The sequence below is a fragment of the Helicoverpa armigera genome, chromosome 17 (genome assembly GCF_030705265.1).
Source record: "Helicoverpa armigera isolate CAAS_96S chromosome 17, ASM3070526v1, whole genome shotgun sequence".
In the NCBI taxonomy this organism is placed as follows: domain Eukaryota; kingdom Metazoa; phylum Arthropoda; class Insecta; order Lepidoptera; family Noctuidae; genus Helicoverpa; species Helicoverpa armigera.
In genome coordinates, this window is record NC_087136.1 from 7,216,985 (window position 1) to 7,244,593 (window position 27,609).

The 27,609-nt window shown below is 36.4% G+C and overlaps 2 protein-coding genes across 4 annotated transcripts in view; one reads left to right on the top strand and one right to left on the bottom strand.

Moving 5' to 3' along the window:
- The window catches only part of LOC110384263 (protein unc-13 homolog B), a 220,433-nt gene that overhangs the window by 76,799 nt on the left and 116,025 nt on the right, over nt 1–27,609 (top strand). The gene's annotated exons all lie outside the window — the stretch shown is intronic.
- LOC135118038 (uncharacterized) lies at nt 13,464–17,929 on the bottom strand. The gene is made up of 3 exons (XM_064038943.1): nt 17,609–17,929; nt 16,616–17,288; nt 13,464–14,797 (listed from the first exon to the last, which is right to left on the bottom strand). The coding sequence occupies exons 1-2, from the start codon at nt 17,730–17,732 to the stop codon at nt 16,621–16,623; spliced, it is 792 nt and encodes a 263-aa protein (XP_063895013.1). The 5' UTR covers nt 17,733–17,929; the 3' UTR covers nt 13,464–14,797; nt 16,616–16,620.

Here is a 27,609-nt window from a genome sequence, read left to right on the forward strand (position 1 = left end):
TTTTGAAAGATTAGAGATGTGGATGTTATTGGTGACGGATTTGGGGCACAGATATCCCGAGGTTCGTAATTCTGGAAAGGGTAAATAGAGTTGCTAGGTTTTCATTTATTCCAAAGATATTTTGGAACACAAAATATGTACTTGTAAATATACATACATGCCTGAAACAGTTGCAAGTTGTCCCATGCGATAATCACAACCGCCACACTCGCGTGACATCCAATTGATCAATCTATTCTTAACTACTAATCTACACTTAACTATGCTTTCGATGTAGAAGAATGATCAAATTATAGAGGCATCATTATAACACCAGATAACTTTCAAAAGCTACGTAGATACACTTACTTACCTAATACTTTTTTCAACCTTGAACTTAAATCAAATTTCACTGAGCGTCCCTATCGCTAGACCATTAATACAGTCATAGTATTATCTGTCTTTATGTCATACAAAAATTTGTAAACGACATCGTAATGATACGACAAAATGGATCATACAGTACATTTATAGCGATGTTATTCTCAATATAAACAAAAGAAATGTGTTGTAAACTTTTACGAGTTTGCATTGTTATGTGAAATCCTCAATTTTATTTTGTTCTCTTGTACATGTCAATAGGTTGTCTATCTCTGAATAAGGTTATTGACCTCACAGATATGTATAATGTAATGGAAGGCAGGATAGACTTGTTTACTTTTCGTGTCTTGTTTTCTGCCAACATTAGCCAAAACTATGTTATCCTATTATTCAGATGCTGAAAGCTAACGTTAGTAGTAATACTATCGTAAATTAGCTAGTATATGGGCATGAACTAAGCCAAAGAAAATATTTAGGATTGTCTTCGTGATACTAGAGTGATGACAAAATATTATGATTATGTACTTACATATGTTAGTGTAGTAATTTTTTTTGTCCTACTCTGCAAACTATTCCGGATGTAACGCAATCACGCTAAAACGGCTGAATCAAGTTTGTTGACATTTTACACAGAGATAGATGGTACCTTAGAATCGGCCCTATGTTCTATTTTTTCATAACCATTGAAGAAGTTCCCCCCTTATGCAGGTGAAGATACCATTTCACAGTCTAATGAAGGATCCATTAAAATCTGAACATCTACAACTTATATCACTAAACGACACTTACCAAGTACATATTAAGTGTAAAATCAGATTATCTGCCGAGTAAGACGGAGCGCCGCTCATTAGTTAATGGGTGCGATCAATCTCCATCAATTAATCACCTCGGCTCTATGAAGCACTGTTAACCTCTGCTTATACCGACTTGTTTGTTCATACTGCATACATTTGGGAACTAAATGAATGAGGTTTTGTCAGTTTAGGGAAAAGAAAATTTAAAGTAATGCTACTAACATTAGAGTATAGTTTTTTGGTGGTGTTTCAAGAAGCTTTCTTTATTGGTCTCATGTATTAGTTCAAATACTAGTGAGTTATATAGTATAGTATTGAATCAGTATAGTATATACTGATTCATATTTTAAGCAAATAAATACTAAACGTAAAACAGAGGTTTAAGGAAACGTAATTAAAGTAACTGCGTTAGAGTTGGTAGTTTTTTTCAACTAGATGTAAACAGAATTATTCGATAATACACAAAATATTTATTAATATTTACTTGCATTAAATTCGTCTTATAACAATTTAAAAAAATGCTTATGCAAAATGTCGACAAAAAGCTCACACTCATTTTATTCGTAAACACGAAAGCTATTAAAATGTTAATGTGCACGACAACATTTTATTTTGTCATACAAAATAAGGGAAAAATAAATGGAGTATATAATTGCCTTTTTGGGAATAAACATAATTGCATAATTTTTTGATAGACAATGCAGAATTATTATACAAAATTACTACCTACACACTTTACAAAGAAATATTTTTTTTCAGAATAGAAATGTCGTACATGCGTCGTTTGGTACGCAAGAGAAATACTCTCAATTTATAGGTAACAAAATAAAACCCTAGGGAAATAAAGACATACAAAGCCGTATATTTAGTTTATCATCGATTTCCGAAAAACAAAACAATTTATTGATTATCTTTTGAAAAATTGAGTCAAAAAGCAAAGAAAAAAAACAGTATGCTTTGAGTTCCCTTCCATTATTGACTTGACATCTTACTATTTTAACTTCCACCCATCTCCACCCGTTTCAATTCTCAATAAAGGTCGCACCAGTTAACAGGACGAACTTAGAATGCTACCGGTACCAAGGACCAAGTTCATTTGTTATCCAAACGGCAACTACTAACGGACTGACCCAGTTCACTGAAACGCAAATGAAGTCAACGGGAAATTACTTTTTGTATAGTTAATAATTGTATTTTTATGCTTATCGTGAATAACATTTTATTTTGAAAGATTATGTCGGATATCAAAAGTGGGGTTAGAGTGTTTTGGAAAAAAATTAAGATGTCAAAAAGAAACTTGGATGATCCTATCCTATACGTATCCTAGCATTGATTTCTTGTATATTATATTTTTTCGAGCATTTCAACTAAAGCATTAATGACAATTTCGTTGCAGATCCATTTACATTGCATATTATTTTGATAAAATTGGAATCAATATCAAAAAATACTCTAAATAAAATGCCTATTTATGTATTAGTTTTATCCGAAATTCAAAATGGTAACTTTCCGAACCCATTTCAAGACTATCCTCTTCTTGGAAATACAAACGAGTTAGGTAATATATTAAAGGCTCCTGTCGAAACAGTTCGGTATCCTTGAAGTCTAAGCGCCGCTTTACGTTGGATACTAATTGAATTTACTCTGCCTTATAGTTTATAGCAAATAAACGTTTATTAGGCATGTGTTTTGATCCCTGTCAGACAAGGATTAATGAAGGATATGGGTATGAATTGTTTAGGGATAAATTAATTAAATTGTTCGCAGCACATGTATGGGATGGGTTACGCAAGGCTTTTGGTCTGATTTTGGCCTCTTAGGGTATATATAACATTTGAATATTGTAGCCTGAATGTAATGATGTGGTATTAAGGCAAATATAAGAGTTTTATACGTGACAAGTAAGTCTTTAACCTTTTCCAAAAATAGAACTGTATTACACGTTGTCTCCTCTGGAAACTGAAATGTTAATGACATTTCAATCGAAGGTATTAAATGACTTTTTAAAGGGTAAAGGACACGCTCCAATCGTTTCATAAATTATATATTATGGGCCTTTCCAGGCCCTGAAAGTGATTCAAAGTTTATAATTACTATATGATTGAAAACATTTGATGTTTTCAAAGAGATACTCTTCTTAAGACGTGTTAGTCTGCTTAACTTTTTTGTAATAACCCCAATAAAATTTGTCTTTTAATTACAAAGCAATGTATTGGACCACAACACAACCAAATGTACAGCAGTATGGTACAAAATAAAACAGATATGTTCTCCATTCTGTCCCTTCGTTTGTTTTAATACTTACTGCGGCTGAAAATGCAATGATTGTGCTTTATTCTCGTCCGCTATTGTGCATTCGCCCAGAATTATTTGTTTCTGCCCGTTTTGTTTCATATGTCTTGGTTATAGGGATTTGCTTGTTCAGTGGTTATTGTTCTTTATTGTATGGAAGAGATGGTTTGTCAATTTGGTAATAATGTAATGTATTCTAAGTAAAAAGATTGTCGTTCTGTGGGGTGCACTGTTTATTACTCTTAAAGAAAACCGTTAAGGTAAAACCAATAGGGACTTTAAAACTAAATTAAATTGATGTAGACTAGCTAGTAGTTTCATCCGCGTTTGATGGAGATTAGTCTTTCTTGATACGTAGGCTTTATAATAGTTCAAGAAATTAACGCGGTCAAGCCAACAAACTCTTCAAGCTTTATAATATTGATATAGATTCTCCTGAAGCTAGATCAAGGTTGAAAACAAACAGTGGTTATAACTTCCATTGTCCCCTACAAATCATCAGTCAATCATCATATTCTCCATGCGTTGTATCGAAGCACACGTCAGACATCCCTCGAGGAAGGAGATTACAGTTGAATGGCAAATCATTGTGCTAGATAAGCACTTAGTCTATTGGTATAGGTAATGACTAGGTACTCTAGTTTGTCTCTCAAGAGAAGTAACAATTATAGCTCTCCTAGTTTGAAGGAGAATGCAGATAGAATATCTACTAATACTGCGTTGTGTAGGAACTATTACCTATTGATGATATCTGGTGGCCGATTTCAATAATCTATCTATTGATTTGATTACTAAAGACAAAAATGACATGACGTTAATACTATGGGGTAAATTTCGAAATTATGTCTCTAGGTAGGTATAATTAAATTAACAGATAGACACGTTTCAGAAATCAGCAGTTGATTAAATAATCAGCTTACTTAACTAACGAAAATGTGGCAAAACTGCTCGATTATCGCGTTCAATATTAATTTGAAATGCGTAAATATGAACTTCAACTCTAATTCAATCAAGTTCTTATATTTAAACCTAGAGACATTTTATGCAATTTACCCAATTAATAAATCTATCTTAACAATATAATCATAATCAATACTAATTTCCCGAAACCCCATACCAACGATCAGTTTAATATCGATGCAAAAGCCATGTAAGGTGCTGAGAAGACGTATGATGCTCATCCCATTTAAGATCGTCTGACGTCTGACAGACAGGCCTCGACCCTACCGTTTGCATAGGGAAATGTGTCAATTTACATCGACCTTATGGGTTTTTCATACGAAAAGAGTTTTCGCTGAGTTTTCTAAAGAGGATTTATTTATTTTTGAACGTTTAAGCCTTTTGCAGCGTTTTGGATTTTATGATTTTAATGTCGGATCGGTTGGTGGTTTTGTCGTTTGCAATTTATGTGGTCATTCGAAAAGATTGAGTTTTCTGCTTTGAAATAGTTTCGCTGGCTAATATGTAACCTATATTACAAGGAACAAGGAAATACAATACAGTTGTTTAAAGGTAACATAATTATAGTGAAAAACCCTGCCTCCCAAACTAGGGAAACCCTGTGACCTAGGAGACAGTGTTCTGCTTATTACTAGTGCACAATCATAAATTAGTGTGGTTTTAGCAGTAACCTATTTCATTTGTTTGTGGATGTGTGAGTGTTTGTATGGATGTGGCTGTGCGTGTGTGTGTGTGTGTGTGTGTGTGTGTGTGTGTGTGTGTGTGTGTGTGTGTGTGTGTGCGTGTGGGTGTGTGGGTGTGTGTGTGTGTGTGTGTGTGTGTGTGTGTGTGTGTGCGTGTGGGTGTGTGGGTGTGTGTGTGTGTGTGTGCGTGTGGGTGTGTGTGTGTGTGTTAGAGCTCTTGTTTTGTAGGTTTAACATTGGTAGATCAATAGATTTTCTGTACTGAGATAGTCTTGTTCCAACAACCATCGAGTAAGTTTACATTTTACTTCGTGCTTGTTAAGTTTTGCTAGTTTAAGGTGTTGATCTATTCTTCTATATATTAAGAGCTAATTACATAGAGTTGCCGACAGCGAAAGTGGTCTTGTGCGGTATAGTTGGGCATGTTCTTTTGTTATGCGCTGGGAGTTAGGTGGTGGAGGAATCCGTCCATGCATTCTGAGGGTGGCTTTGAGCACAAGAGCTGTCGCACCGTGAGTACACTACACTGCATATACAATTCTCTGGTAGGGAACCTAATCCGTTTGCCGAGCATCACTTTGAGTACAGCTCTTTGTGCTCGTTCTAGCCTTAGTATTTTAGTTTTGGAGTCGCTCCCAGACTGCGATGCAATAATTGATGACGGACTGACATAGAGCAAGGTAAACCATTTTGGTTGTCTTAGCGTCTGCACATTGTCTTAGTGACTTAATAATATATATAAGTTTCCTGACCTTGGTCAAATGGTCAATATGGGAATACCACTTCAATCCATCATCAATTATTACGCCCAAGTATTTAGTTTGGTTGGTGCGGGATAGTGTTGGACATGAGCAGGAAGATGTATTTTGGCATGTCATTGTATGTGCACTAATAGCAAAATTCGGTGGTGCTTTGGATTGGTGACTAATGGAAAATGGTATGAAGTTAGTTTTGTCAAGGTTTAGTGACAGCAGGTTGTTTTGGCCACTTCATAACCATTTGCAGTGAATGGTCCGCATTGCTTTTCACTTCCGCCCATGTTTTCCATATACTACAATGGCAGTATCGTCAGCGTATGTAGATTTTAGAGCTGGGGAGAGGCAGCGTGCACAGGTCATTGATATAGATTAGGAATAAAGTTGGGCCAAGCACGCTGCCTTGCGGAACTCCATACGTGACTACTTCTTCACTGCTGACAAGAGAGCCGATCTTTACTGTTAGTTTCCTATTTTCGAGGTAACTCTTGAAAAAATCGAAAGTTGTACCTCGTATGCCTATGGCCATCAGTTTGTTCAGAAGAGTAGGGACAGAGACCGTGTCGAAGGCCTTTCGCAGGTCCAGGAATAATATTAAAAACATAAACAAAGCAATCTTAACCTATATTAAAAATTATATTACTTTTATGAAAGTAAACGTTGATCAACTGATCAAAGTTGTTATTTAATACACCCTTTTGCTTTTGCATAATTGTTATTTTTCATCAGCAAAAGCAAAAAATATACAAGCAAAGAGTACTCGTACATACAAAGTTATAGCGAGCGACTCACAAAACCACGTGAATCACGACTTCTTTTTATACTTTTTCCCTTTTAACATTTGAAAATGAAATTCTTTTAACGGCCTGCAGTTGAGTGGCTGTGACTGCAGACTATTTCAAAAGGTTTTTGTCTAACTTCATTTAGTTACATCGTTTAAAAACGCTTACTTTTACTACGAGTTCTTTGACCTGAAAGACCTTTTTCATAAAAATCAAAGTAACGTAATTATTTTCCATTACTGACATGTAACAACCTTTAATAAAAAATAAGGGAAACTACTTCGATTTGTGCTTATAAAGTAACCTTTGAAAGGAAAATGTAGCTGTTTCCTGATAGAATATTTTATGAAGAAAGTTCTAACGTAATAACACAAGCGACTGAAAACATGGCCGAGGTATCATTAGATCGGAATCATACATTTTTGTTGACGTGTACCTACTATTTACTTTAGTTGGGTCCAATAAAAATTACAGTAGAAGTACATTCAGTGTAAAGGTTTTAGGGGTTATTGTGTAGTTAGATATTCATATAGGTATAATTACAACACTTATCTTGAAAATTTACACTAAAGGCCTACCCTTGCCAAAGTTAATAAGTTTTACCAATGAGCAAATTGTCGAGCACGAACAAGGGACAAAATCATTAGATAAAAACCTACCTTATTTTTTGTCATGAAAAACATCAAAGAACATGTTCTTCATGCCATTTAATGAGATCATTGAGTGTCAACAAATTGATATGGAAAATGCTTTCTTTGATCATACTAAGTGGATGCTGAGTAAGTTTCAAGACTACACTGTGTTCAATTCCAAATTCCTAAGAGTCTTTAAAACTTTGTCCAACATGAAATATCTTTTCAGGACACAATTTTATTACAATATTCAATTCGATGTGCTGAAAACTTTACAGAAACGGAATTTTCTTTTCCTACTATTTCCTACTAAATTGCTAGTCAAAATAAAGACGTCGACAGACTAGGTTTTGTAGAATTATGTTTCAAATTATATGGTCGGTGGTTTGTATGGATTCGAATATGGAAGAGGTTTTACTTAATAAATGATTCAAAGCGTAATATGAGTGAGATTATGAACGAATTACAAAGATAAATCTTTTTCCAGATATTTATATATTCATGGTTCTATCTGTTGTTTTGTGCCCTTATGCTGTACATAATTATTATTACTTATAAACGGTTTTATTATAAACCACCTGCTGCTTGGACATAAAAAAGAATTATGGTTTGAAAACAAACGTAATTGCGGTTTTTATACTAAAGTCCCAAATGTATGTATTTTAATTATATTTTTACGGACTTCAGGTGATAATGAAATTGATATTCAGTTATAATATGTAAGTAAAATATAAAGAAAATAAGTTTTGCATTCTTAAATTCGATATTCTAACAGTTAGATTAAGTAAACTGTCTTTGAATAAACTGTTAGTTTAATAATCACTTTAAGACAACTTCCTTGAAATAAACAGGACGATATTACAACGATAGTGACCACAAATTCAGGGTTTATATCTACGAGTCCTTGTCCTTCATAATGTGTGGGTCCACATAACATGAATTCCACTTAATGTTTGTATTACATCCCTAGACCTACATTAGAGACCCTGCCACTGACCTCAAGAAGACATCACTATATTATAATTATGCTAAGCTTAATGGCTGCTGGTTAAACATTTGTAGGTATATCTACTACGCACATGTGTGCTAATAACCCAAAGATAATAATTTATTTGTGGGTATAAAATACGTTTAAATATTCGATACTTACGGATTGGAGAAAGAGAAAAATTACGTCAGTTATTATGCTTTAGTAAAGTTTTACGTATAGAAGTATATAATCATCAACTCATGATTATAAAACGGTAAGAACATTTTTAAACTTAGATTGATAACAGAGAACTACCTACAGAGCTTTTCAGCTAAAAATGTAATTATATTTCACTCTCAAGTAATTTTGAAGCACTTAAGTTTTTCGGACAGGATTTTTAAAGCAATTATCTCTTAAACTGCGGTAGAGTATCTTTTAATTTTGCTCTGTAAAAAGTAACAACAGAACTAGTTTTTATTTTCTGATGTTTGTAACTAAGCCAAGACTTAGCCACGTCTTAAATGATTGATAACCACAACTTAGACAGGAGATTTGGCGTAAACTTCCCATTGACAAGTCCTTGATTAATTGCAGAATGTTAATTAATTTACCATAGTTAAACATGACCTACATATTATATTATTAGGTGTCTTGAGCATGGTGTAATAGTGTAAGGGGTTGTAGATATATATTACTCTTTTCTACTGGAGAACGAATATTTTTGGTTGTTTAAGTAAATAAGTAAGTAGGTTCTTTCTAAGTAGGTAAAAGATCTTTAGAAAGTATTATAGCACAATATCGCTTGGGTTGATTTTTGTGCCTCGATTTGATTGGTTACATTGAGCACCAGCTATTCAAAATACTAGGAGTGAAAAAGAATTCTGAAAGATAACATTATGCTATCAGCATCATTGTCATCATGATGTCAGGATCATTTCCTATAGAATTAAAAAAATATAAACGAATAACATTTAAATATAGAGTAAGTAAAAATAACAACATGAGATAATTTCTTTACACAAAGTATTGCATTTTATTTTATCTGGCAGGCGAACCGAGTTAGTAGTTCCAGGAATCTATTATCTTCCATTGAAGAAACTTGAATTTATTTAATAAAAGTTACTGAAGCGCAAACCAATTTGGTTTATTGAAGAATGAATTTTATCTCCAATTACATTAGGATTAAATTCATTTGATAATTGAAATGAGATGGAAGCATGGTTTGGTGTGATGCTGTCAATGTGCAATTTAATTAATGGTACGTCAAATTCAGAGTTGTGTCGAATTCTCAACTATACACCACACACAACCAACCACCTATAACACACACAAATAATGTGGTTGTATAATATGACATACACACATTCTCAAATCTACACCACACATTCAGTAATAACCTTTGAAATTAAAAACGGTTTCTCTCAAATTTTCTTCAAAAAAAAAACCCCCGACCCAAAAAAAGTATGCAATAATTATGACAAAAGGTTAAAAACGCTAAACCCTATAAAAAGCAAAAAATAGCTTTTAACACTACGTAAACTAAATTTTGTCGTGTCGGGGGACCGCTCTAATTCATTACTTTAGATACGTGGTTTTTTTTTAAACGAATGTTGTAATATCATTTTATTTATGTCAGTATTTATGAAGGTAAAAAGCGGTCCCCCGACACGTCAAAATTTAGTTTACGTAGTGTTAAAAGTTATTTTGCTTTTATAGGGTTTAGCGTTTTAACCTTTGTCATAATTATTGCATACTTTTTGGGTCGGGGTTTTAAATTTATAATTTAATTTTATTTCATGCTTTTAAAGGAGCTCCTTAATTTTTCCTTCTTTCATTTAATTTATTTTATCTTAAGATGGGGTCGCTATATGCGATCTCGGCCAAAGGAAGCTGTTTAACAATCCTCATGACAAACTGGCTCTGGGAGAATTGCACAAACTGAAAAACAATAAAGATTAACCTTTGGACATTCTAGATTTTCAGCAAAAATATAAATCGGTTTATCCGTTTCATTTCGGCATTTCAGGGTTTCATCCGCCACATCTCATTTCCAGCATTAGGTTCTCGTCAATCAGAAACATGAAGAGAACTCGTCAAACAAATTCAACGAGCCCAAACTCGATGGGTTTACTAAAAGGCAGTTCAGGTTACGTCTCTACCTTCGTGCCTAACAGCAGACCAGCTCAGTGGTTCCAAAAGACATTAGTGTTTCAAATTTCAGATCCCACATATACTTGCAAGTAAACAGAGCGTGTAACATTCCTATCACATTTAGCAAACGAGTGATGACCTTGAAGACCTGAACCGATTTCCACCAAACATAGCTAAGAACACTCCCGACTGACATACCTTTTAAACAAAAAAAACTGCATTACAATCGGATCATCCGTTTGGGAGCTACGATGCCACATACACACACACACACACACACACACAGACACGTCAAACTTATAACACCCCGTCGTTTTTGCGTCGGGGGTTAAAAATGCTAGAAAGCCTTCCAAGATTAAGTATATGACCTATCATAAACATATGGGTACTTATAGAAAAATGATTTGAACCGAATATACATAGTTTGACAAATTCGGATGTTAGCGAGAATTTTTCGAAGGCCGTTGTATTTTCATTTCTTCTGTAAAGAGAATCAGAAGGGCCATTTTTATAGCTCATTTACTACATTTTATATAATCAAATATCACAAATCGAAAAAATATAATTTCAATTTTAACGTCATAATTAAAAAATCTTACATCTTTTAAGACCTTGGTTCTATTGGTCCTACATGATTATAATTAATAATCGAATCAACGAAGAATTGACCATCATCGAACCACAACCTTACCATCCTTCAACCACCGAACATCATCAAAAAACCAAAAAAAAAATACACTTGAAAACTCATAATCAAACTGACCTACTGTTCGTCGAGTTAAGCAACAGTTGTGAGATGCGTGAGGGGTGAAGAGGGGCGCGGGGGTGCAAAATCAATAGAGGAACCCAGCCGTGCCCCGCCCTCCAAAACGTACCCTTGATGTAGATACAAGCCTTTTTATATTACCTACGTGATTTTTCATGTGTATTTTAAGCATTTTTTTTGGGGTTCTGACCTTGATAATGATTTTGGTTGGCGTTTGTGGAGGAAAGAATTTACGCGGAAAAAATGGCGGGCCATTATAGCATAGATTTGTTATGTACTTAGTTATTTAAATAAAGAAAAGCCAGTAAGTTATAAAGCAATTGCTTTTTGAACTAGGTACACATTTTGCAGCTAGGCTTCGTCTCATATTCAGTAACTTTAACGATTACTCGAACAAGAGCAATGTTAGATCATGTACCTGCTAACAGTTATGTACACGGTGCTCTCAACGGTACTCGTTTAAACATACTATTTGCAGAAGTCAAACTAAAATCACCTTTAACCGCAAAAAAAAAATCCTTTACTCAGATACACAAAATAAACGGCCAACAATGATATCAAAAGGTCAATACCATTTTTAATAACATCAAGCGTCCTACGTAGCAGGTTCCTTGAAATTTGTGTAACAGACTAGCTGACACACTCTCTCTCAAAAGCTATACTTGCCCACGTAGGACTTTCGACGGGATTGTTTACTTTGCCGCTAAATGCTGTGGTCCGATCTTGTTTATAAGCCTTCTTGACCTTTATGCTACCCTGGTAACTTTGTTTACATGAGGAAGTATTATGTTGTGACATTTTGTTATAATTTTGGTGAGAAATACATAGTTTGTTACAAGAATCCATTAGGCTACTTTAAGACACATATTGGTGATTTAATTTAATGATTGGAAAACATGATAATTAACTTTCTTATTGTACCGTTGTAAGGCCTTTTCTTATACAGAGAATAAATAAGAATGATATCAGTTTTTTTTTGGGTTTCGTTACGTAGTTACAAGTTAATTTTACTCATTTATAATTACAGAATAAATCGATTCTAATTTTCCTCAAGCGTATCCTGAAATTTTATTTCAGAACCTCATTTTGAAGTTTCCCTTCTACAGAGGAGTTTGGTTGCTATAATTGTCGGTTTTATGAGTGCCCGTCGAATAAAACTAGAAGTTTTATAGTTTTCGTTTTAACTTACTGATCGCTTGAATATTTGATGTGACTGACACTTGTTTTAAATGTGAAGCTATCACTTTCAACAGTTTATTTTTAGAAAGTGGTCGGAAAATAAATCCTACAATAAACAATTTGACTGTACACTATGTTTTTAAGAACCAAGAGCTAAATATTTACATTGACGTAAGGTATGTATGTATCTGCCGGGGCTGCGGGTTGTTCGAAAGAGATACCGCGGCCCTGGTACATAAAAGGCCCACGACGGAACACGACGGTTTTTAGTCAGTAAGAGTCTGACACTCCCTCACCGCTGCTAACCCACAGCGGGAGGGGTCATTGATGATTTTTAACGTCGCTAAAAAAAACGTATGTATGTATATATTTAGCCTTTAAAGGAAACGCGTATTTAATCTAAATTCGGATACATTTGTTATTCGCAATATTAAATCCTCAAAATATCACAAACGAAGATGCTTAAAACATACCTTAGTTCCCGAGTCCTAAATTCCAAGAAACTCATTACCACAGTGTCAAAATGATTACGATTTACACCGTTGTTCCCACATTAAGTTCCCAGTGCGAAACTTGGGTGGTCTTAGGAGAAAGGGACCTAATAATATTTTAATTGGACCCTTGAAGACCATGCTTATTTATCGATGTTTCCCTTTGAATCACGCTAAAGTTTAATTGGAACGATTTACGTTTCAATTGTTTTGCTTCCTGTAATGGACAACAATGGAAGAAGTTGGAGTGTAAAATACTTAAGTTGGTTGAAATATTAACTTTCGTAGAAAGTTTTTTTTTAATGAACAGAGGAATGGAAAAAGGCGATGGTAGACAATATATGATCAAACGAACTTGCAAGTGAAGTTCGATCATTATTATGATGAGTTGCTTCATTTGAAGATATGATTATTACAACGTAGTTTCCCTACTTACTTGGTAACATCGCACATTTTTTAAAGATATTTAAATCAATTGAGTGACATAATTCCGGTCTAACCGCTCCTGTGCTTACGCATTGACATTTAGCTCATTTTTTAGAGTCAAGGTTAAGGTTCCAAAACTTTCTTATCATTTGGGTGTATTCAACCAGGAGGGAGGGACCTCATATCTTCAAATGAAGCAACTCATCATAATAATGATCGAACTTCACTTGCAAGTTCGTTTGATCATATATTATAATTCGTTGCTTCATTTTTCAGATATGATTATTACAACGTAGATGTTAAGAGTCAGAAAGTTTTGGAACAGGAAATAGATAAATGAAACGATAATGTTGCTAACATTATTGTTTTATGTATTAAACCAATCAGTCTTACAATAAAGAATGTAATTCAATTGTTTATGCGAACTTAAATGTTATCCTGCTAACAGTTTTATCTTATAGGTACTTAAACTATTCTTAAATTAAACAATCATTTTGTAATAGAGACAATCAACCAAGAGAAAAAAAAAAAAATAGTATTCATTGGGCTTCTGATGACAGGCATACGGATCTAGCAAAATCACCTTCATTTATAATGGTCCTATTATAAAACCGGGCAAATGCGGTAGATGAGTTTGTCCACCCTGCGGTTTTGCGAATGGTTTCTATGTTAACCCCGGCTAAGCTGGCAGCCGAGGTGGATGCATGCCTGGTGCTATGAGCACCGAATACGCCGATGTCTACGCCGCTCTCGAACAGTACTTGTTTGATCCATCGGCTGATGGTTTGTGTTGTAGCAGGTTTGTGTGGTCGTTTGTATGTCATCAATAGAGTGTTTGTACTCTCAGGTCTTATATTTTTAGTACTAGAAATATAATCTGAGAGTACTGTAGCTGGGCAAATCCGTAAATTGTTTCGGAAGTATGGCAGGTATAAAACTGGCTGTTCCCTACCGGGTGCTGATGTTTTGATAAGATCTGTGATGACAATTTTCATGCCATCGTTTGAACTATGTATATTCTCGAGTTTAATTAAAGAGAGGGTCTGTACTCTATGAGCTGTACAAATAGCTAATAATATGACTAGTTTTTTAGTAATCTTTTCTAGTGGTAGCTCACTGTTAGGAAACCAAGTTGAAATAAAATCTAACACCAATTGAGGATTCCAAGTGGTGGAGTACTTGGGTTTCGCGGGTCGTAGTTTAAACGCACCTTTAAGAAGACGTTTTATAGATTCGTTTGAACCAATATTATCACCGATAAAGGCAGATAAAGCCGAACGATGGGAATTTAGACTGCCATACGCACATCCGTTGTTAAATTGTGTCGCTAAGAATGAGAGTAACGAACTTTTAGGAGGATTAAATATATCAATATTGTTTGTTGTACAGTATTGCCACCAGAGCTTAAGTGATGTGTTATACTGCTGAATTGTACTGTTGGAGAAGGACGATAGCATCAGCGCAGCCGATTCAGCACAGGCGCCCCGTCGGCTGTAAGCCTGCCGGAGAGCCTCGCGACACCCAGGGTAAGATTCTTGTGCAGGGGGTGGTATGCCCTGAAATGAGATTGCAAGAGGTTTTTATTTGGGTTTAAATAAATAATATCGGAAATAATCAGACTTTGTAACAAAGGAAACCATGGTTGTGATGGCCAGTTTGGAAAAACTAATATACCATGTGCCTTGTCATCGATTATTTTTCTCAGGCTTTTCAAAATAAGGGAAAATGGTGGAAAAGCATAGAAGTAATAGGGTTGCCAGTTTAAAGTGAATGCGTCAACACAAGCTGCGTCGGGATCCTGTTTCCAGGAGACGAATTTAGTACACTTTGCGTTATCGCGAGAGGCAAAGAGATCTATTTCAGGCTGACCAAGATATTTGACAATATTGTGAAATGCCTTGTCGGACAATGACCATTCTGTGTCTGGGTTAACTATTCTAGATGCAGCGTCAGCATAGTTCTCTTTTGTATTTACGTATGACGCATACACCCAAAGTTCGCGCTGTTCACACCATTCCCAGAGCGACCTAGCTAAGTCGTTCAAGTGGGGGAATTGAATACCTCCCATACGATTAATGTAGCTGATAGCGGTGGTGTTATCCATACGAAGTAATATTGCACAGTTGGTTGCCTGGCTAGTAAAGATTTCAGACCTAAAAGGCTGCCAACAGTTCCAAATAATTAATGTGACATGCTTTCTCAGATGGTTTCCATCTGCCATGTCTTTCAATGTTCTTACAAACAGCACCCCAACCTGACTTTGATGCGTCTGTATAAATTTCAATATCGAAATTTGGCTGTCGCATAAAATTACGTGCTGTATCTATATTTAACACCCACCAGTGTAAATCCTCTAAAATAATATTGGGAAGTTTGATTTTGGCTTCGTAATTATTATTATTATTAAGTAATGCAATGAATTTCTGTCTTTCTAAAATTTTTGTGTATAGCCAAGCGTACTTCACGGCTGGGCAAGCGGCTACTAGTATGCCTATGAAGCGAGCCAACTCGCGGATGGAACATGACGGTAGTTTTGTATACCTGGCAACCAACTCGGCAATGTTACGGCGTTTATCGGCTGGTAATTCTATAGTAAGGCTTTTAGTATCGTAACAAAATCCTAAATACTTGCAAGATTGTCTTGGTTTTAATTCACTTTTTTCGTAATTTATTATGAATCCTAGGTATTCAAGTAATTTTACGGTCTTGTTTACATTATCAAGACAGTCCTGATAAGTATTTCCGATACATAATATATCATCTAAATAACATACAGATTGCAAACCGCGGTTTCTAAGGTGACCAATCACCTCCTTCATCACCTTAGTAAAGACCCGCGGTGCTACGGATAAACCAAACGGTATGCAATTAAAGCTGTAAGTATAAACCGTTGTCGAATCATTTGGTTGAAATTGAAATTTTAAATATTTACGATCAGGTGGACTAATGGCTATAAGGAAATAAGCATCTTTTAAGTCGATAGTAGCAAGGTATCCATCTCGAGGAATTAGCTTGCATGCTGTTCGGTAGTCCTCCATTTTAAAATGTTCATTCTTTATTAGTGTATTTAAGGGTTTTAAATTTAATATGAAACGTTTGTCGCCGTTAGGTTTTGGAGTTAGGAATATCTTGGATATAAATTGATCTTTAGTAATGTTGCACTCTGAAATAGCTCCTAATGATTTTAATTTTTTAATGACTTCTAACATCTCTGATTTATCGGAATTTGTAAGATTATTTTTAGGTATTAATGTTTGTTTTACGGGTTTATGGAAAGGTATTGAGTAGCCGTTTTTCAACCAATTAAGAATAACATTGTTATTTGTTATTTTTAACCATCGATCATAAAAGTGAGTAAGTCTACCCGCATGTACCTGCGTTAACGGTGACTCGCAGCTGGGGCTCGAGATTTGTCTTGGGTCGCCGGACGGTGTGTTGGTTGCGTAGACGCTGAGTTCGGGCGGCGATTCCCTGCCGATGGCGGCCTTGAGTCGCACAATAACCGGCAACCATTGCTGAAATGTTTCATAGCCTGGACCTTGTTGTCGTTCTTCAAGAGTACATCCATGCCTCTATTGATGGCAGTGATGCCGGCACCTAGCTGTTGTTGAGACGCGATAAGTGTCTTATCACGGTTTCGAACCATATCCGGTACTGCTGCTGAAATTTCAGCATTTAGTTTTGGTGCTTGCAAGAGCCTACAGTTATCTGGTACAAGGTACTCTTTCAATAGCTTGTCTTTATTCTCTTTTGGCATTCCTTTCTTTAGCAAAGGTTGCCATAATTGCGATAAATTGGAGTGGATGCTTTCGCCATAATCAGGCAAGTCGGACGTGGATTCACCTAATGCCGACAATAAATCCGGATCTAATTCGGGTTCTACGAACCCAGTGGAGTTTTCTCGAGGGCAGGATTCCGCCGCAGTATCGTCGAGGGTATCTTTAAATTCCAATTCTCCATCTTGTGGTATAATGTCCGGTGGCACGGATATTGAATCCATGTTGGTTTCCATCTCGACTACTTGAGCCACATCCGAGTGTTCGTTACCTAAAATTACAATTTGTAAATTAGGTCATGACCATTATTATTATTTTTTTTTTTTTTTTTTGTCATGTGGGTATACTAACATTAGTTTATTATAATTATGATTGTTCGCACGTTAACGTAACATCTGTTTTAGAATGTTCGTATTTTGTGCTTATTTGTCATCGTTGAGGACTCGCAGTCAACCCCGATGCATTACAAGTTAAACTTTTTGTAATTCAGTTTCGATAAATATCAAAGTTATTGACTCGCAGTCAATCCCAGAGTATTTACGAAACTTAGTATTCACTGATCACCATAATAAATAGGAGACGGTTACTTACCTTCATCTTCTGATGATGATATTTGTAACGGTATTATTCTCCGTCTTTTTCGTTCTTTTTCCTCAATTTTTCGAATTTTTCTAGTGTAGTGATCAATTTTTGATTGCGCACTTCTTTTCGGCATGTTGCTTGAAGGGCGCGTGCGATAGTTACCGCGCACGAAAAAGGAATGAGCTAAATGTCAATGCGTAAGCACAGGAGCGGTTAGACCGGAATTATGTCACTCAATTGATTTAAATATCTTTAAAAAATGTGCGATGTTACCAAGTAAGTAGGGAAACTACGTTGTAATAATCATATCTGAAAAATGAAGCAACGAATTATAATACAGTAATGAAGCTGGTTAGACTGTTTCATGAACTCTACAGAAAAATAAATGTTCTTTAAGCTATTAAATATTATACTGATATTCCTACAACTAATCAAGGGCCAGTCTAACCAAGGGGTATCGGGTTGTCCGGGTAACTGGGTTGAGGAGGTCAGATAGGCAGTCGCTTCTTGTAAAGCGCTGGTACTCACCTGAATCCGGTTAGACTGGAAGCCGACGCCAACGGGAAAAAGGCTCGGAGGAGGATGATGTCTTAAATGGTTCTATTAAAGTTTATATTGCTCTTTCTATAACTATAATTCCTAGTCTCCATCAAGCCTTTAAAACCAGATGCTACCCAATATGTACATACATACATAAATGTATGAATAATGTATGTGAATCCTATTCGTCTTAGAATACATACATAATACTTCGATCTATAGACGGGTTAAGTTTAATAGCCATGCAAACGGAATGCATCAATGCATGACAATGATGCATAGATCAATATGTACGTTTGTGCGACCCTATTGTCCATTGTCACGCATACACCTTGCTTGTTCAGTAAGGTACGTATTGCATTTGTTTTCCTTCTCACTACGTTTTATGTCATTGTAATTATTGCTTTTTTGACCATCTTTAAGATGTTTTCTGGTAATAAAATAAATGTTTTGGGAGAAATCATCAAGTGACTCCTCCCGCTGAAGGTAAAGTGGTATCTAGAGAAAATAAGAAGTCTCTATGGGCCTAAGCCTGACGGCTTGGGGTCTGCAAAGTGTTGGTGAAAGTTATCGTGGCTGTGGAACATGAAGGGTTTCAGAAAATGAGTGGTCCACGGGTATATTTTATACAGTTTACTATACCATCTACTAAGAAAAGGAGTTGCAGACTCTCGCGGAAAAACAGTTAATTTTTGGGGTCCTTTTTGATTCAGATTATCGTAATTTTGTCTACCAATCACCCTGTTTTAGGCTAAAACTTGTAAATTGCCCTTCACCTAACCTTTCACCGAACGCCCGTTTGTCACAAAATAAATTCTCTTTCCAAACTATCCCAAACATACGAAATCCGCTTATTTCTATTAAAACTAGTTACAAGAAAACATCAAACAAGTTTTCTCTGCCATGAATGCCGAGTAGGGTTCGTGCATGGAGAACGAAATGACTAGCGGAGGTGCCATTGCGGAAAATCGCCTAAGAAAGTAACGCGCCAAAATGCGGGTATGCAGAGGCCGAAGAACGTTACTGTTTTCGCCCTTGTACGCCCTCTTTGGAGCCAATTATTTTTTTAATACCAAAAATCGTTGACAGATGTCTCAAAAAACCCAAACACCTCTTCATTTCACTCATAACTGATCGTTTTGGTCAAGCCCAACATACGAATTTGACCTTACAGAAGGCGCCTGACCTACCTGCATTATGGTATCTCCTCTCATCTTTCCTTACTCTGTGGGTACGTGGAACGAAACGGTCGCCATGACAGTTGTGAACGTAGCCCAATGATTGGGTCTGTTTGTTTGTTTGTGTGTTTAGCCATGCGTTAAGAACGGAGGGTAATGTTTTGAAACGCACGTAGGTAGATGTTTTGTGCTGTTTTTGTTTCTGTAGGTCAAGAGTAATTTGTTTCTGTTTTTTGTACATCGTCCTTTTATACATCTTGTTAAGGTCTCCTTTGATGTTTTTCCTTATCAGTAATGTTTTTCGTGCCATGTTATTGTTGTGAAAGGTTTAGGGTACAGCAATACTTGGGATTATTCCTCCCACGTCTAGAACTAATACTACTATCATACTCACGCATAATTTCACCTACATGGTTTCCTAATAATGATACAGTAGATGCGATATATGTTTGTGTCTGATAAAAAGTCTTTTATATTGTATTATGACTTTTCAATTAAAACTTTATCAAATTGACCTTCCGCTCATAAAAATAATTAGCCCAAAACAATCATTAAGCTTTGCATTTACATAGCACGTGTAAAACTTCCAAGGTCACTCACGGTACCTTACCTATAAAAATAAGGGTGATAACACACTGAGCTTTACGTTTATTATTATGTAAGTATGTAAAGTAGCAGTAAACGTACGCACTTAATTACATACTTTATCTGCGTACAAAAGTTGATGAGCTGTGAAATTTTATAGGCGTTTTGATTTTATAGCGCTGCCGCGAACAAATATTTGAATAGGTTTGGTTTGTTTGAATATTGTTGTGGAAGTAAATTGGGTATTTCAAAAGATGTGAGATTACACCACATTATAGAATACAACATCATCATCAGCCTTTTTATCGTCCCATTGCTGGGCACAGGGTTGCTCTCACACAGAGAAGGATTGAGCGTTAATCACCACGTTTGCTCAATGCGGGTTGGTGATTTCAGACTACAAGTAAAGATGTGTTTTGTAACTACGTGTACTTGTAAAAAAATCGCAATAGTTCTTAATCTATGTGTATTTTGAGTTTTTTTTTTGTACATATAACCCGGGCCGATTATTTATTTAAATAAGAATATATATACTGTATTTACAAACTTAAACTACTTTACTAAAATAAAAAACTACATAGTATGTATATACTTTACAAAATATGAAAAAATGTAATTATACAGTCAATATTATTTAACTAACTAAATAAATTAATATCATCAACAGTTTCCACTCAAAAATCACAAAAAATTAACGGTATTTTAATTCAGCGGTCATCATCAGCCTATCGCAGTCCACTGCTGGACATAGGCCTCTCAAGTGCACGCCACTGAGATCGATTTTCGGCTACTCGCATCCAGCTCCTGCCAGCCGTCTTGCGCAAGTCATCACTCCACCGTGCCTGAGGACGTCCTACACTACGCTTGCCGAGTCGTGGTCTCCACTCTAGAACTCGTTTACCCCAACGGTTATCGGTTCTTCGGCTAATATGGCCAGCCCACTGCCACTTCAGCTTGCTGATTCGGTGGGCTATGTCGATGACCTTGGTTCTCTGACGGATTACCTCATTTCTGATGCGATCCCTCAGAGAAATGCCAAGCATAGCCCTTTCCATAGCCCGCTGAGCGACTTTAAACTTGTGGACCAGCCGTACCGTCAGTGTCCACGTTTCGGCTCCGTAAGTCATGACAGGTAGGACGCACTGATTGAAGACTTTCGTCTTTAGGCACTGTGGGATCGACGATGTTAGGACTCGACGTAGCTTCCCAAATGCAGCCCAACCCAACTGAATTCTCCTATTCACCTCGTCCTCAAAGTTGTTTCTACCTAACTGCAATGTCTGCCCGAGGTATACATATTTCCGAACAACTTCGAGAACGGCGCCGTGTATCGCAATCGGTTCCGGTAGAACATGTTCATTGAACATGACCTTGGTTTTGTCCAAGTTCATCCGTAGGCCGATGCGTAGAAGATTCAGCCAGGTCGTTCAGCATTTGTTGTAGGTCCTGCAGCGTTTCTGCCATGATGACGATATCGTCAGCAAATCGCAAGTGAGAGATGTGTTCGCCATTGATGTTGATGCCACGTCCTTTCCAGTTCAGCGTCTTGAACATATCCTCCATTGCATTAGTGAACAGTTTCGGGAAATAACATCCCCTTGTCTCACTCCTCGATGCAACGGTATGGGCCTAGTTTGCTGATTTTGTACTTGGACGGACATTGTAGCTGCTTCGTAGAGACATCTCATCACTTGGATGTATCGCCAATCTACTTGACAACGCTGCAGGGACTCCAGAACAGACCAGATTTCAACCGAGTCAAAGGCCTTCTCATAGTCCACAAATGCTAGACACAGGGGCTGATTATACTCTTCGGTCTTCTGTATAATCTGCCGCACTGTGTGGATGTGGTCTATGGTGCCGTATCCGCTCCGAAACCCAGCCTGCTCCGGTGGTTGGAATTCGTCGAGTCTTCGCGCAAGTCGGTTCGTGATCACTCTTGAGAACAGCTTATATACGTGGCTTAGGAGGGAAATGGGTCGATAGTTCTTCAACTGGGTTTTGTCTCCCTTTTGAAGAACAGGACGACAACTCCTACTCCACGCCTCTGGAGTTCTCCTTCAAACAGGACGGCATTAAAAGCTTCTGGAGCTCCCCCAGTACGGGCTTTCCTCCTGCTTTTAATAGCTCTGTTGTAATGCCATCCTCGCCAGGGGCTTTTCCATTTTTGAGCTGTCTCAGAGCGATCTCGATTTCGCCACTGCTGACTTCTGGCAGGTCTTCGGTGAAATGGCGCGTTAATGTGGCTCTAGAATCCTCATTTCCGGAATCAGGTCGAGATGCATGCGATGCATATAACCGGCCATAGAAATTTTCCACTTCCGAAAGGACTGCCGGCACCGAAGAAACGACTTCTCCACTTGTTGTGGTCAGCTTCGTCAAGTGGCTTCTTCCAAGAGATTGTACGAACACCTTTGACCCCGATTCAGCTCAATTGCTCTTTCAATGTCAAGAGTATTGGAGCACCGGAGGTCGCGTCGTACGTGCTTGTTGATCTCTTGGTTTAGAGCCCTTAGCTGACGAAGTGACAGGTGGGTTTTCACGTCGTCTCTTCATAAGCCCTAATGTCTCTTCCGAAAGCTTTGATTTCTTGCCCTTACGCTGCATGTTACAGAATCTCGAACCTTCCTCCCTGAGGATCCGAACCACATTTTCGTGGTTCTGGTTAACGTCTGTTGTGGTTTCCACGGCGGCAAATCGGTTCTCCAAATTTGACTGGAGCGTTTCAGATCCTGTCATGGTTTGGAGCAGTGTTGGTCGGAGCCTGGCCTTCATCAGACGGAAACGTTCAGCCTTGAAGTTGATATTCAGAGAGCCTCGGACAAGTCGGTGATCGCTACCGGTATTAAACCTATTGATCACGGAGACGTCTCTGAATATGTGCTTCTTGTTCGTCATGATGAAGTCAATCAAATTCAGCGGTCACATTAACATAATTAAATCTGTCACCATTTGTCATTATCATTCGCTCATCTCCAACCCTTAATGTTAGCGGCGTGTTGCTAGATGTCGTAATCATTTGCAATTACTGACATTTATAAACATGATCTAGCTTCTGCCAGTTTTCACCCGCTTGCTAGGAGAAATACTTCCTGTATCGGGATAAAAAGATGTATGTATGTGTGATGTATTAGCTATATTAATGCCACAATTCAACAAGTTCCGTGAACGCGTTTGCCGTGCCTGTAAAAGTAAGGGAATAAGTAACACTGTAATGGTTATTTTGATTAAATCTTTCTATGGCATGTCACCGTAATGTGAGCGCTTATTTGCTTATACCTAATGCACTGACTTCTCTTATTATACCTAATGCACAACCAATGGTAGATTTTAACTCCGATATTTTATTTAGTATCATCAGGTCTTGACCAAAGAAAAAATCTGCAAGCAAGTTTTGCTCATATTCATTACTAAGAAAAACAAATACCTCGACGAATTGAGAACCTCCTCCAAGTCTGATAAAAAACAGCGCACAATCAATTAAAATTTTATCTCATAAACTTCCACCTGACATTTGAATTTCCACGTTCCAATTTCACATGAGTACATACGACCTTCTAAAGGTCAGCTGATGACCAGATAATGACGAACAAATAACGAACGAGCTTTTATATTCCGAGGCCATGCTTTAAAAACCAATTGTTTTTATTTTCTAAAATAAACACCAATGATAATCTGTGTGATTTTTGCATAACTTAGAAAAGAAAAATCGAAGTGTGTATATGGGATTAGAGTGAACAGGAGTAGTATATAAATAGCGTACCTATACACAGTAAATGACCATACTTGATTTTCTAAGACTTTTCGAATCTTATTTAATCATTTCTACACAAAAAGAAACTTATCTTATGTACACAAACGCCTTATACAAGAGATACACTAAAAAAACAAGCAAGACAGCTAACCCAATTTTAAAACTAAAGTCTACACAAAACGACTTCAAAAAAAGTTTATCTACAATTCAAAAGAAAGTCCGTACGATACCCTAAAAACGTTGATTATTCGTCCAAAGAGTTTTCATAGCGTGAACCGTGGATCGATCGGGTTTTAAACTTAGTGGTGCTCGAATAAGGTTGCTGAGTGAATAATATATGTGTATCCCAGCTCTGCCCGGAAGCTACCGTATACGTAATCCTATTTTAGAATGTATCTTCACAAACAAAACTCGCCCAGCAAATAAATATTATAGTCGTTTGCGGCCCATTTTGAGTACCTAATCTGTTTTTAGCGAGATATTTTTCGTTTTCATAATATTTAAGCGTGTTATCTTCGTTTAATGGAAGCAGTTGATGGTTTATGCCATACATCGGCCAGATATTAAAGTTTTAATATGGTTAAAATATGGTTTATGATGTAGTAAAATATTAAGCTCGGTGAAGGATTGGATGGAATATTATTGTACAATCATTATGACCTTTTGGACTTCGCTTTTGTTTTAAAATGTGCCTCTGTTGCTATGAGGAATAACTATTTTGTTTCGATTTTAATGTATGTGCCTGAAACTGTAAATATATATTCAAGCGTAGAAGGTTATATTTTATATTAGCTGTTACCCGCGGTTTCACCTGCGCCGCGTGAGAACTATAGTCCGTACCGGGATAAATATAGCCCACGTAACTCAGGAAAAGTGTAGCTTTCCAACAGTGAAGTAATCTTTCAGATCGGTTCAGTAGTTTCTAAGTCTTTAGCCTTTAGGGTACAAACAAACAGACAAAAAATGTTTTCTCTTTATTATACCATTATAGATTACTCATACTATTTCTGGTAACAATAAACACGTAACAAAAGGTACCCAGCGTATAACACACGCTATAAATAACACATTATGCCTATAACCAATAAGTTACCGATTCAGGTATATCTATTGGTCGGATTAGGTTCACCACAACTGATTTCGTGGTTGGAATCGGTTTATAGATACCAACCCGAATCGATATAAATCGAATGAATCATGAATCGCTGTTAATTTCCAGTAACGAGTAAAGTTTATTCATAAATAATGATGGGTCGTTGTCGTATTAAAGTCGGGTTGTATTTTTATTGGATATATCTGAAGAGTTTAATGAAATACACTCACTGTTACTGTTACAGCCTTTATATCGTCCCACTGCTGGGCACAGGCCTCCTCTCACAGGGAGAAGGATTGAGCATTAATCACCACGCTTAGTGAAATGATAATATTTAAATCATTAATCAATTTCTAAAAAAAATGTTAGAATTAAATCTCTTGTGTTCATGGATGTACTTATTTTAATGTGTTTCTTTACGGCACAACTTAGAACTCCCGCACACTGCATACAAAATTGTTGCCCTATAGTTGGCCAGATTGTTGATTGATAATTTATTTTGAAAGAAATCCTGTATCCATTCTGACTATTAATTACATCTAATACTGCCGAATATATGATTATTGTAATGTGTGCACTACCATTCATCGTCATACTGATTTATAAGCCCGATCAAACTATCGGCTAACTAAAAGTTTGCAGTGTGCGTTAGCTCTTTTATGTTATAAATCTTCCACGTGGCAAGTCTTATGCCATTAAGTTGAGACTTACTTACCCGGTTAAAGTAACAATCTTAATCCGAAGTTCAAACAATAACTTGTAGTAGTTATTGCAATATTTGTGTTTCTGTGTAGCAGTTAAGTTAGTGTAATAGCATCTAAAGTTAATATTACTGGTTTTATTTTATGTTGCTAGTTAACAATAGGGTTATCTACATCTATAGAATCCATTGTTAAGTTAACTTTAGTTCATTTGAACTTACCTAGGGGTTTTGGGTTGCCCAGGTAACGGGTTTGAGGAAGTCAGATAGGTCAGTCGCACCTTGTAAAACACTGGTACTCAGCTGCCTCCGGATTGAATGGAAGCCCACCCGAACCTCTTGAAAAAGGCTAGGCAGTTGTTGAGTTTATTTGAATTTTACCAATGGCTAGATTGATAAGAATAGTTGATCCAAAGTATTAAACGTTTGTCACATATTTGAATGGAATACAGCAAAATGAAAAATCATAACATAATTAAACATACAGAGTTATAGTCCATATGCTCTAGATTTGACAATAGTTATTACAAATGACAATCTTTTCTCAATTATTCGCCAAAAACAAGACACGAAATTCATCAATAACAATACAATAATTAGTCTGAGCTAAAAATCGCAATAACAAGAGAGGAATCTATAACAAAGAATACAATACAACAGAAATACAACCCGGAATTCCGACGGCGAATGAAAGAGAAACGGTCAGTTTATCGCCTGTCTTACTGACAGTTACAGGAAACAACTGACGCCCAATGAATTAACGATTCGTCGGCATAACCTTTCATCTATACTTATTATTATAAAGTTGAAGAGTTTGATTGTTTGAAGGTGCGAATCACAGGAATTACTGGTCCGATTTGAAAAATAGGGTACGAACAAACAAACAAAAAAATGGTTCCTCTTTATTATATCACTGTAGATGAGTAACTGAAAAATTGCTGTACTGACATACAAAATATCTAACTATCTACCTTTAAAATAGTTCATTATTACCGCATAAATAGAGTACCTATATTTATCTCGTTACGGGAAGTAGCTCCCTCGGGACGCAGGTAAAACCGCAGTAAATGGGTAGATATTAATAATTGCCTCAAGCATGGTAACCTTTAGGATTTTAGCTTTGATCTCTATTTTAGTACAAAAGAATGTTCGTTTACTTAGGCTTGTATTCGTATGCTAACTTAGAACAAAATAAAACAACACCGTTTTGTTTGAAATTGTTGTGTGTCCCCAGGGCTTGTTAATGGAAACTAAAAAAGATAAATTATATATTATAACATTATTTTTGCCCTCTTTTCGTTCATTTTCATGCTTTGACTGTTTTTTTTATATACACTTGCGATAAATAAATTAAGGCCAGCTAAAATAATTGAAAGTGTACTACGCAGTTTTTACTTTGTGTCATGTATCCTATTTATTTGTATGTTTGAGATTTAATATTATCTTTTTGTGGAAGAATATTACTAGAGTATGTTGACTCTTGATTATACTGTCTACTTACAAATCTTTCATCTTCACCACAAAATTCAGTGATTAACGTCCAAAAAAATGTTTTATACCACGCACGTTTTTCCGTTTCGGGTCACACGTACAGAATTACTGCCTCTAGATTGTACAAAAATGTACAATCAAGTTGTTTGTGAGGGAACGAAGCCGTCATATGTCAGTGTACATATTTTATTCCGTTATAATGACGCAGCGTGCATGGTATTACTTTTTTTTGCAAGACAGTGTAGCTTTTTGTTGGAGAAAAATGGGAATTTCTCGTTGTATTATTTTGTGTGTGTTGGAAGTTTTTTGTGTTTTGGGGGTTAATCAGTTTGTACGCAAATATATAAGCTGATTTCATCTGAGATGAACGCTAGTCAGAATAGTCGTTTTAGTCTCGTTTAAAATTGTTTTAAGCCAATATCGATAGACTGTGAACTTCAACATTTATCTATGGATCAAAACATTACTTGGCTATCTAAACAATGACTTACATGCACAAGGCACAAGCATACATACAGGTCAAACTGAGTAGCTTCTTTTTTAGGAGTTGGTTAAAACATATATACCATTATCGATCGTAAATTCCGTGAATCGGAATAAAACCCTTTAATTTATTTCTCACAAGCCCGACTAGCCGTTGTAGGCTGCAAATAAATCTGACACTATCTT